Here is an 11,137-nt window from a genome sequence, read left to right as displayed (position 1 = left end):
CCTTCCTTCTTCCCCTCCTTCTTTCCAGGAGCTTACATTATTGGAGGAAGTATGCTTTGACCTGGGAAGTCCAAGGGTCTGGGAATGGAGCCATGGTAGCTCATTCCATGGGGGCTATGTGGATTTGATGCCTGTTCCTGGAGCAGGGGAAGGGGCAGGGATTATAAGCAGGGTACTTGCCCTGGCTTGCCTCTGGCTGGGCTGAGGAGACTTTGGCATGTCCTGGGGGGCTCTGGCTCCAACTCTAATGTTTTGGCTATTTCAGGGATGAGCTCAAGCGCCATTACAACCTAGGCGAATACTGGATCGAGGTGGAGATGGAGGATCTGGCAAGCTTTGATGAAGACCTGGCTGACCACCTATATAAGCAGCCAGCAGAGCACCTGAAGCTGGTAGGTCCTTGTCCCAGGTGCCCTCCCCGTCCTGCCTCAGTACCCAGTGAGTCCTAAAACCCTGTCATCTGCCTTCTCCAGCTAGAAGAGGCAGCCAAGGAGGTGGCCGACGAGGTGACCCGGCCACGGCCTGAGGGGGAGGAAGCCCTGCAAGACATCCAGGTCATGCTGAAATCTGATGCCAGCCCCTCCAACATTCGAAGCCTGAAGGTGAGCATGACAGGACCTGCTGGAGGAAAAGCCAAGACCAACATTAGTGTGATATGGACAAGGAGCTTTTTGTTTTCTTAAACCCTTACCTTCTGTCCTCAAATTAGTACTGTGTGTTGATTCCAAGGCAGAAGAGTGGGAAGGCTAGGAAATGGGGGTTAAGTGACTTGCCCAGGGTCACCCAGCTAGGAAGTGTCTGAGGCTGAATTTTAATTCAGGCCTGTGTCATTTCAGGGCCAACTTTCTATCCATTGCACCATTTAGCATCCTTGGAGTAGAAGGTAGTGAATTCCCTATCACTAATGATATTCAAGCAGATGTTGGATAACAGCTTATGGGGTATGGGGTCTTCCTCCTTTCCTTCCTCCCTCTTTCCTTCTTTCCTCTCCCTCTTCTGCCCACTCCTCTTTCACAGTTGCTCCCCACTGGCTGTGCCTGGGGGTGAGCACTTGGGCCTCTGGGCTCTGTGCCCAAGCTGTAGGGGTTGGTGTGACTGTCACTGGCGCTTTCCTCTGGCTCTCTGTTCTTGTCCTGGCTGTTCTCAGAGATGTGGGGGAAGGTGGGGTTGCTCTCTTCTGACCCCTGTGTTTTCGCCGCAGTCGGACATGATGTCACACCTGGTGAAGATCCCAGGCATCATCATTGCGGCCACAGCCGTCCGCTCCAAGGCCACACGCATCGCCATCCAGTGCCGCAGCTGCCGTAACACCATCAATAACATCAGCGTGCGCCCAGGCCTGGAGGGCTACGCTCTGCCCAGGAAGTGCAACACGTAAGGAGCCGGGAGCCTGCCTCAGGCCCTTCTCGCCTCCTTGGTGAGGCTGCGGTGGAGCAGGGTTGGGGATCTGGGGCCCCTGCCCTGACCATCTTGCCCTCTCCCCCCCAGGGACCAGGCTGGGCGCCCCAAGTGCCCCTTGGACCCCTACTTCATCATGCCTGACAAGTGCAAGTGTGTGGACTTCCAGACCCTGAAGCTCCAGGAGGCCCCGGATGCAGTCCCCCATGGAGAGATGCCGCGGCACATGCAGCTTTACTGTGACAGGTGAGGGCGCAGGGGCACTGGAGGGTTCGTTGGGGCAGGGGGCTATCGTATACTCGTGTGGGTACTGACTGCTGAAAGTGCCAGCCTCCTGAGGCCGGGAGCCGTTGGGGTTTTGTGTCCCCAGTGCCTGGCACATGCGACGTGCTTCATCAAGGCTTGTGGCTCTGTGGTGGGGATCCTGTGTGCTCTGGAGGAGGCGTGAGGCCAGACGACCTCAGCGGGCCTGCCTGTGCTCTTGTCTGGTGGCTTCCTTTTACAGAGGAAGAGCCCCGCCACATTCCACACCTTCACTTTCTCCTTCTTCCTCTCTTCCAGGTACCTGTGTGACAAGGTCGTCCCCGGCAATCGCGTCACCATCATGGGCATCTACTCCATCAAGAAATTTGGCATGAACTCCACCAAGGGCCGTGACCGGGTAGGCGTGGGCATCCGCAGTTCCTACATCCGTGTCCTGGGCATCCAGGTAGACACGGATGGTTCAGGTGAGCCGGCTACAAGGGGGGGGAGGGCAGCCCCGGCATCCACCCTGGCGTCGTGGCATTGACAGCCGGCGGCCAGCCCTCTGAGATGGGGACGCTGAGGCCCACAGAGGAGCAGGCACAGGGCCAAGGCCGTAGAGGAGAGAGTAGGTGGCAGAGCCTGAATTTGAACCTGAGCCCCCTTGCTTCCGGTCCTCCTGTTTCCCCTCTCGTGCATTCTCAGTCATCAGTCGGTGTGTTCTCTAGAAGTGATGGAGACGGGCATGGGAAAGAGACTGGAGTCTGGAGGAAGAGTTAGGCAGCTAATATGCTAGTCTGGCTTTGAGGTCAATAGACCTGGCCTAGGGTAATGGTGGTGGGGATGGATACACGGATGGAGGGTGAGGAAGATGGGGGGGCGAGGAAGATGGAGGGGAATGAATAAGTGCACGGATACATGGCTGGGGGGCCAGTTGGGTGTTACATGGCTCGAGGAATGAGTGCATGCATGGGTGGGTGGATGCGTGGATCAATAGAGGAATAAACGTGTATGTGGATGGATGGACAGACGGATGAGTGGATAGATGGATGGGAGGATGAATGGATGCATGAATACATGGATGGGTGGGTGGCAGATAGACAGGAATGCATGGTGAGGTGGATCATGGATGGACATACAGTCATCCCTCGCTATGTTGTGGTTCGCTTATTGCGGCTTCGCAATTTTGGGTTAAAAAAAATACATATCTGTGGCGCAGAGATTTCGCTATATGGCGGGATTTTGCGGATGAATACTGTACTGTAAGATGGCAATGCAGGACCCGCCCCCGCGTGTGCAAATTTGCCCACGTGAGGTTGTTCACGGCACACCATTGGCCGATGAAAGGCGACCAACCACAGCGCTGGGTTCTGTATCCCGGGCGCTGATTGGCTCTGAGGCTCGGGGGGCGGGGTCACTGCCCACATTTATCAGCTGAGCCAGCACTGTGCTCCACCCCAGAGGAACAAGGACAAAAGCAGGGCAGTCCCTGGGCTTCAGGAGCTTCCATTCTACTTATCCTCACTTTTAAAACTCTAATAAATGGGCACGTCCACATACGCCATAGGCGAGCACAAGCACACGGCCATGAAACGCTCGCTTTTCTCTTAACTAAGTTCCAGGTCTGACTCTCCAGGCCTGCGGGGGAGAGGTGGGGCTCCTGATGCGGAGAGGCGCAGGGATAGCGGGGAGAGCTCCGGGCCCAGACACAGCGATACATTAGAAGGACGGAGGGCAGGACGGGGAGTCCAGAGCCCCGAGGTCTAGCCCCAGATTGGCCGTGGATTTGCCGGGTGATTGTGGGCTGCTGAGTTGTCCTCCGGAGGCCTCAGTTCCCACATCTGTAAAGTTTTGGTTCACTGACCGCTGCGGTCCCTCAGCGGTGACTTTCTGTGATGTGTGTGATTCAGCCCATCTGAGAGACCTTGGAAAGGTCACTTTCTTTCCCTGGGCCCTGAAGATCCCACCTCTGCTCCCCATTAGCTTTTCTTGACTGTAGACTAGTTGGTGGCCCTCCCTGTGCCTCAGCTTCCTCCTCAGCCCAAAAAGGGGGTTGGACGAGGAGGCCTCCGGTGCCATGGTCCCATCCTCGGGGGTCCTGGCTCACCCAGACCTTCCCTCTCCCAGGCCGAAGCTTTGCCGGGGCTGTGACCCCCCAGGAGGAGGAGGAGTTCCGGCGGCTGGCAGCCATGCCCAACATCTACGAGGTCATTTCCAAGAGCATCGCCCCCTCCATCTTTGGGGGCTCTGACATCAAGAAGGCCATCGCCTGCCTCCTCTTTGGGGGCTCCCGCAAAAGGTGAGAGGAGCGGGTGACGGGCGGGATTCTGGGAGCGACGACTGTTCTAGGACGAGGGTGGTGTTTAGTGCATGCACAGCGATGCGGGCAGAAGGAAGCTGGCATTTGGGGTTGTTCTCAGCTCCTCTTCTGATCTGGGGGCCCAGTCACTTGACTTCTGGCCTTGGTTTCCTTTTCTGTAAGCTGAGGGCCTTCGGGTCAGCCAGGGGTCTGAATCTGGGCTCCATGACTCTTAAACCATCAGCTTTTGTCTCAGAATCAGTACCAAGTATTGGCTCCATGGCAGAAGAGCTGTAAGGATTCGGCAGTGGGGGTCAAGTGACTTGCCCAGGGTCACACAGCTAGGAAGTGTCTGAGGCCACATTTGAACCAGGACTCCCTGACTCCTGGTCTGGTGCTCCTCTCTCCTGAGCTTCCTAACTGCCCTTAATAATCTTATGTTAAAAAATGTTTTGGTAACTTAATAGAATTGGTTCCTTATCCTGTGTATTTTACTTGATAACACTGTTGTGAGGAGGGGTCTCTGGGCTTCATCAGCCTGGCTGTTGGAGGGGCGGGTCCAGGATGCGAGATCTTCCCAGGTCCCCTTTGGCTGTGACCCAGCTTTCAGCCTTACTGCCCCGTCCCTGGGTGGCCCTTTCTAGAGGCATTTGTATTTGAAAGTCACATCACATGTTTTCCAAAGATGAAATGGGTCCGAGTCCTCTGTCCTTGGACAGCTTATGGTTCAGCAAGCTTCTGTGTGCTGGGCACTGGGGAGTCCGGCTACAGAGTGACAGAGAGGGAGCAGACCTTGTTCTCGGGGGCCTCTGTGCCCTCTGGGCTTCCCTGGGGAAGGGGGGGCTCCCAGCACCCTCACCCTCTGGCTTTCGTCTCCCCAGACTCCCAGACGGACTCACGCGCCGAGGCGACATCAACCTCCTGATGCTGGGAGATCCCGGGACGGCCAAGTCTCAGCTCCTGAAGTTCGTGGAGAGATGTTCCCCCATTGGGGTAAGCACCCCTGGCTGAGCCAGGGCCCTCCAAGCAACAGGCTGGGGCAGGTGGATCCTGACTCCTGCTGGGGCTGTTGGGAAGAATCCTGGACAATCAGAGCAGCCGGATGGTGGCTGGCTGGCCGGGATGTAGAGGGAACATGCTGGGGAAGCTTAGCCCCCTGGACCCGGGTGGGTGACTCTACCTTTGTGGCCCATTTCCTCATTCATAAGATTCAAAGCTTGGATTTGGTAACCTCAAAGTTCCCTCCCAGCTCTGCAGCCCCTTTTGGCCCTGCATCCTGTGTGCCATCACTTAGCCATGGGGTGGGTGTGGGGACAGCATTTGTGTGTGGGAGCAGCACCCCTGGGATCCCTCCTACCTCCTCCAAGCCTCTCCTGGCTCTCCCCATCAGGGCTTCTGAACTTGGGGACCCTGTCCTTGGCTTTTTTTCCCCTAATGTCTGAATCACTGTATCTTTTTTTTTTTTTTAAACTCTCATCTTCTGTCTTAGAATAATACTGTGATTTAGTTCCAAGGCAGAAGAGTGGGAAGGGCCAGGCCATGGGGGTTAAGGGACTTGTCCAGGGTCACCCAGCTAGGAAGTGTCTGAGGCCAGATTGGAACCCAGGACCTTCTGTTTCTGGGCCTGACTTTCCACCGAGCCACCCCGCTGCCCCAATTCAGCCTCTTTAAAAAAATTAAAAAAACTTCTTTTATTCTGAATTCCACAAAACACCAAATAAAAGGAACCACGTCCATTGACACAGTTAAATAGGAAAGTTGGATTGTTCAAGTACCCGAATCTCAGGGCTATACAGCTCACTCTTCTTTTGAAGTTTATACTAAGTGAATACAGTAAACTCAGCATGGAGCCTTTAAAACTGTCCTTCTAGCACTTGTATTTTTAATTTTATAAAAATAAATTTTGCTTGGTGCCTCTTGTTTGTGTATACCCTACATTTTTCAAAATATCTCTTCCCTTCTTCTCCCAGAGAGGAGCACTAACCCTTGTGAGCGAGGATCTGAGCTTGGGGAGATTTCAGGGGGTTTGAGAACTTGGATGGGGGATGACTTCTTGGTTTTTATTGACTTCTGAGATGAAACATTTCCTTCAGTTACATCAAAACATGATTCTGAGAAGGGAGCCCGAGGCTTCATCGGACTGTTCAAGGGGTCCAGGACACCCCCCAAAGGACACATCCCCAGCTTATAACAAAAGAATACAATAGAGGAGGGGAGGAAAAACAGTTCAGCCACACCAATGGGCAGTAGAAGGTCTGATGTTTTTTGTAGAATTCTATAGCCAGAGACCCCCACCTCTATAAAGATGGGGTCAGGGGTCCGGGCTGTCTTACCCCCAGTGTTCAGCCTGTGGTGTAGAGCTCGGGCCCCCTGATGGCCAGGAGCCTGGGGGTCCCGGGGAGCCAGGCCCCCGTCCTCTTTGCCGCCTGTTGAGTTAGGGGATTCGTGCTTAGGAAAGTCATGCCACGTGGGCCCCTGTTGGGAAGGTGCATCTCACGGCAGGGATTTGGGGCAGGGAAGGTGCCCGAGCCCCCTCCCCTGAAGGCCTCCCCTCTCCTGTCTGCCAGGTGTATACTTCTGGGAAGGGCAGCAGTGCAGCCGGCCTGACCGCCTCCGTGATGAGGGACCCGTCCTCGCGCAACTTCATCATGGAGGGGGGCGCCATGGTCCTGGCCGACGGAGGCGTCGTGTGTATCGACGAGTTTGACAAGGTGAGGAGGAGCCTCGTCCTGGGCTAGGCACAGAGGGGTGACAGCGCCAACCTCTGGCATCCACTGGTGGGGGTGAGGGTGACGCCAACAGCCAGATAAGAGCTGCCTCTGCCCTTGTGGCGCCCTCCTTTCATCGAGTCCTGTCTAGCCATCTGCAGTCCTATTCTGGCTGTGTGTCCAGCCACCAGCTGTGTGTCCAGCCTGCTCTCTCCATCTCAGCCATCTATCCCTGTCAACCATCTAACTGTCCATCCATCTGTCCCTGTATGTCTATCCATCCATCCATCTGTCCAGCCCTTTTTATCTCCATTTCAGCCGTCTATCCCCGTCTGTCTCTCTGTCTATCCGTCCATCCAACATCATCTGTCCAGCTGTCTGTCTAGTCCTCTCTGTCTCCATCTTGGCCATCTATCCTTGTCCACTATCTGTCCATCTATCCGTCTATCCCTCTCAATCATCTGTATCTAGGCTGTCCTCCTCCGCGGGGCGGTTGTGAGGGAATTGTTGGGCTGCTCAATGCCGGCCGCCATGTTAGTTTTGCTCTGGGGTCCCAGCCGGCTCTCGATGCCGATTCTCGTGCCGCCGAGGAGGCCTCTGGTGGATCCTGGGATCCTGGGCCTGAGCTCTGGGGGCTCGTCTGGCCCCGTCCCTATGGAGGAGGAAAGGGAGTCCTGCAGAGGGGAAATGACTCGCCCCAGGTCACACGGAGGTGACAGAGGCACGATGTGCACCCTCTCTGGCACGTAGCCTGGTGGGGAGGTTGGGGCGGGGGGCCGGGCCTCACCTGCCTCTTGGCTGCCGTGTCTTCCGCGCAGATGCGAGAAGATGACCGAGTGGCCATCCACGAGGCCATGGAGCAGCAGACCATCTCCATCGCCAAGGTAGGACGCGGCGGGGGTGGCGGGGCCGCCGGGCCGGGCCGGGCCGGGGCTCCCGGGGCTGACTCCCCCTCGCCTCCGCCCCCCGCCCCGCAGGCCGGCATCACCACAACCCTGAACTCCCGCTGCTCCGTGCTGGCCGCCGCCAACTCGGTCTTCGGCCGCTGGGACGAGACCAAGGGCGAGGACAACATCGACTTCATGCCCACCATCTTGTCCCGCTTCGACATGATCTTCATCGTCAAGGACGAGCACAATGAGGAGAGAGACATGGTATGGACCCGCTGGCCCCCAAAGCCCCCCATGGCCTCCCTCGTGGGGCGCTGCACGGGACAGGGAGCTCCCTCCCCGCAAGGCGCCATCGCCCGGCTCTGCCCGGGGCAGCACGTGTTGGAGAAGGGCTGCTCTGGGCCCCGGAAGGGCTTCGGTCCTGTCTGCCTCCTGCTCCCTCCCTGGACTCTGCGTGCTTCTGTCTCTGCTTGGGGGGACGGAGCGAGCTGGGCCCGGCGTGAATGGGGCCGCCCGTGCGTCGCAGCGCGTGGGGCCTCGGTTTCCCCGCCTGTGCCCTCACGCACGGCCCTTTGCCCCCCAGACCCTGGCCAAGCACGTCATCACGCTGCACGTGAGCGCCCAGACGCAGACGGAGGCCGTGGAGGGCGAGATCGAGCTGGGCCGCCTCAAGAAGTTCATCGCTTACTGTCGGCTGTGAGTGCGGGCCCCGGGGGGCGGGGAGGGCCCACCTAGACCGGGAACCCCCCATCCCCCCGCTGCCCTCGAGTAGCTGAACGTGGTCCTTGTGGCCCGCCTTCCGTCCACCACGAAGTTCCTGCGTGTCCCCCTTTCTAAAGATTTGTCCAGGCTCGGCGCTGGGGCAGCGGGCCGACCCCCTGTTAGGCCATCACTGCCGCCTCATGGGCCATCTCTGTTCTCCTGACTGCCCGTGGGGTCGTGAGGCCGAGGTCAGAGCCTGCCTCTGTTCCCGACTCCCTCTGGGGCCTCGGGCAGCTCCGAGGACCCGAGCGTCCTCCTCTGTAAAACTCGAGGCTGGACGACAGGGCCTCCTGGGTCCCCAGTGCCGTGTGTGTGTGTGTGTGTGTGTGTGTGTGTGTGTGTGTGTGTGTGTGTGTGTGTTTGTCTGATCCAAGGTTTCCTGGCTCGTAGCTCCTGAGGCCCCACGGCTGAGGGTGTCCCTTGCTCTGCCCCCTGCAGGAGGTGCGGGCCGCGGCTGTCCTCGGGGGCTGCCGAGAAGCTGAAGAACCGCTACATCCTGATGCGCAGCGGGGCCCGGCAGCACGAGAGGGAGAGCGAGCGGCGCTCCAGCATCCCCATCACTGTCCGGTGAGCTCCGGGCCCAGGGGGAGAGGGGGAGAGGGGGGGAACGTCCCCTGCCTGGGAAAGGGCTTGGCCAGGTCCTCCCCCTGCTCAGCGCCCCCTCCCCCCTCAGGCAGCTGGAGGCCATCGTCCGCATCTCGGAGGCCCTCAGCAAGATGAAGCTCCAGCCTTTTGCCACCGAGGCTGACGTGGAAGAGGCCCTGAGGTTGTTCCAGGTGTCCACCCTGGACGCCGCCCTGTCCGGCACCCTGTCAGGTAAGGCTCAGGCCGGGCGGCCCCGCGGCTCCCTTGTCCCTCTGGGCCCAGGTCTCCTCCCCAACGGGAGGCCGTGCTTATGAAGGGGCCTCGGCCGGGGGGAGACTGCGGCCCTGGCCCACCCTCGGTCCTGTCTGGCAGGGGTGGAAGGCTTTACCAGCCAGGAGGACCAGGAGATGCTGACCCGCATCGAGAAGCAGCTCAAGAGGCGCTTCGCCATCGGCTCCCAGGTCTCCGAGCACAGCATCGTGCAGGATTTCAGCAAGCAGGTAGCGCCTCCCCCCCCTTCATCCCCATCCCTTGTCCAACACCCAGGGCCCCCTCCCCCATTTCCTCCCCTTTCTTTTCTATTTCTTTTTGGGAGTTTAAACACTCAGATGTCATCTTCCCACCCCGTAGCCAGGCAGTTCCTGGAGGGTGCTTGGGCGGGCGTTGTACTCCCTAGAGTACAGAGCTCGGTGCCTGGCATGCAGCTGGTGTTTAATAAGTGCTGGTGGAGGGTTGAACGGGCCTGAGCCAGGTTCTAACATCACTTGAAGGGAGGAAGGCCGAGGCTTCTAGGAGATGTGGCCCTGCCCATGAGGATGAGAATGGAAGCCTCTGGGGGGCATCATGGTGGATAGAGCCAGGCCTGGAGGCGAGAGGTTCTGGGTTCCAATGTGGCCTCAGACGCTTCGGAGGGGTGTGACCTTGGGCAAGTCTTTGTCACTTGGAGCCCCTACACTGTTGATTCTAAGATGGAAGGGGAGGCTTTTGACAAAAAGGACTGAAGCCTCTGGAGGGCAGGAGCCCTTGGCCAAACTGCTGGGTGCAGGGGAGCCGCTTACCAGGTGCTTTCTGATTGACCGTTGGAGGCCCGGTGTTCTAGCGGGAAGGAAGCCCCGAGACCAATTCCCTCATCTTTGAACGGGGGTGGCGGCCAGCATTGACTGCCTTCTGTGTGCCAGGAAGAGTGTACACCATGCCAGGGGCAGCCACCCGAGAGGCCCGTGAGCCCCTCGCCCGCCCCGTCCTCTGGTCCCTACCTGTGGGAGGAGGGCTGGTCCCGGGGGGCCTCCACAGGTGAGGCCGAGGGCACCCCAACCCATCCTAAGCCCAGGCCTCTTTGCACAGAAATACCCCGAGCACGCCATCTACAAGGTCTTACAGCTGATGATGCGCCGCGGAGAGATCCAGCACCGGCTGCAGCGGAAGGTCCTCTACCGCCTCAAGTGAGCCCCCGGCCTCCCGCCCAGCCCCTGCCAGGCCTGGCCTCCTCCAGGCATCGCTGCTGTCTCCCCTGCCCCCGCCCCGCTGCTTTGTGAATATGCTTTGGTAGAAGTTGAGAATGTGAGATGGTTTGGGTCTTGTAACAATAAAGAAGAGATTCATCCCTTTGTCTATCTAAGCGGCTGCAGGAGGAGATGGGGAGCCTCCTGGCCTTCCCCTGGCTGGGGGCCTCACGGATTAGCTGACCTCCATTCGGGCAGGCCTGAGAGCCCAGCCCAGCCAGGACCTCGGGAGAGAGCCAGACATGGGGGGTGGCGCAGGGAGAGGGGGACAATGAGAGCATGGCTGAGGGCCTGACGCTCATCCTTTGACCCTCACTGCCTCCAACCGAGCCCATGACAGCTGCTGCTCCTGGCCAGAATCACAGAGCCATCCCTGGAGAGGAGGCGATGCCCAAGCCCAGCAAGGGGTTTCTGATCCTGGGAGCCTTAAGTATTGTCCGAAACTAGCGCCTGGCCTGGGAGACTGAAGGGAGGCCTGAGCCGGGTGATGGGGGAGAAGCGGCCCCAGGGAATGCTGGGATATCCCGTAGAGGGGGCCGCTCAGAACTATCAAGTATGAGGCGCCCTTGATATCTGATCATCGATGAAATGGCCACCGTCTCCCAAAAATCCCCTCCAAACTGCTCCTCAGCCCAGGAGGAGGGAGGGAAAGAACACGAATCATGGAACCATGGAAAAATATTCGAAATAAATGAAAACATTCCACGTGCTATCAATAGAAAGGCAGAATAAGTCAAGGAAGCGCCCCTT

The 11,137-nt window shown here is 58.4% G+C and overlaps 1 protein-coding gene across 1 annotated transcript in view; it reads left to right on the top strand.

Annotated features, from left to right (window-relative positions):
* MCM5 (minichromosome maintenance complex component 5) overlaps window positions 1–10,488 on the top strand; it is a 13,182-nt gene extending 2,694 nt beyond the window's left edge. The window contains exons 2-16 of the mRNA XM_044677786.1: window positions 266–392; window positions 474–602; window positions 1,202–1,374; window positions 1,489–1,644; window positions 1,960–2,126; window positions 3,769–3,940; window positions 4,822–4,933; window positions 6,508–6,651; window positions 7,467–7,532; window positions 7,626–7,802; window positions 8,122–8,234; window positions 8,739–8,867; window positions 8,974–9,116; window positions 9,258–9,385; window positions 10,230–10,488. Of these exons, the coding sequence (XP_044533721.1) occupies window positions 266–392; window positions 474–602; window positions 1,202–1,374; window positions 1,489–1,644; window positions 1,960–2,126; window positions 3,769–3,940; window positions 4,822–4,933; window positions 6,508–6,651; window positions 7,467–7,532; window positions 7,626–7,802; window positions 8,122–8,234; window positions 8,739–8,867; window positions 8,974–9,116; window positions 9,258–9,385; window positions 10,230–10,331 (2,038 nt within the window). The 3' untranslated portion in view covers window positions 10,332–10,488. The remainder of the gene's footprint in view (window positions 1–265; window positions 393–473; window positions 603–1,201; window positions 1,375–1,488; window positions 1,645–1,959; window positions 2,127–3,768; window positions 3,941–4,821; window positions 4,934–6,507; window positions 6,652–7,466; window positions 7,533–7,625; window positions 7,803–8,121; window positions 8,235–8,738; window positions 8,868–8,973; window positions 9,117–9,257; window positions 9,386–10,229) is intronic.
* The last annotated feature ends 649 nt before the right edge of the window (window positions 10,489–11,137 follow it).

This window comes from Gracilinanus agilis, chromosome 5, assembly GCF_016433145.1.
Source record: "Gracilinanus agilis isolate LMUSP501 chromosome 5, AgileGrace, whole genome shotgun sequence".
NCBI lineage: Eukaryota > Metazoa > Chordata > Mammalia > Didelphimorphia > Didelphidae > Gracilinanus > Gracilinanus agilis.
The sequence above is the reverse complement of the archived record's forward strand: the minus strand, read 5'-3'. Positions and strand labels throughout refer to the sequence as shown.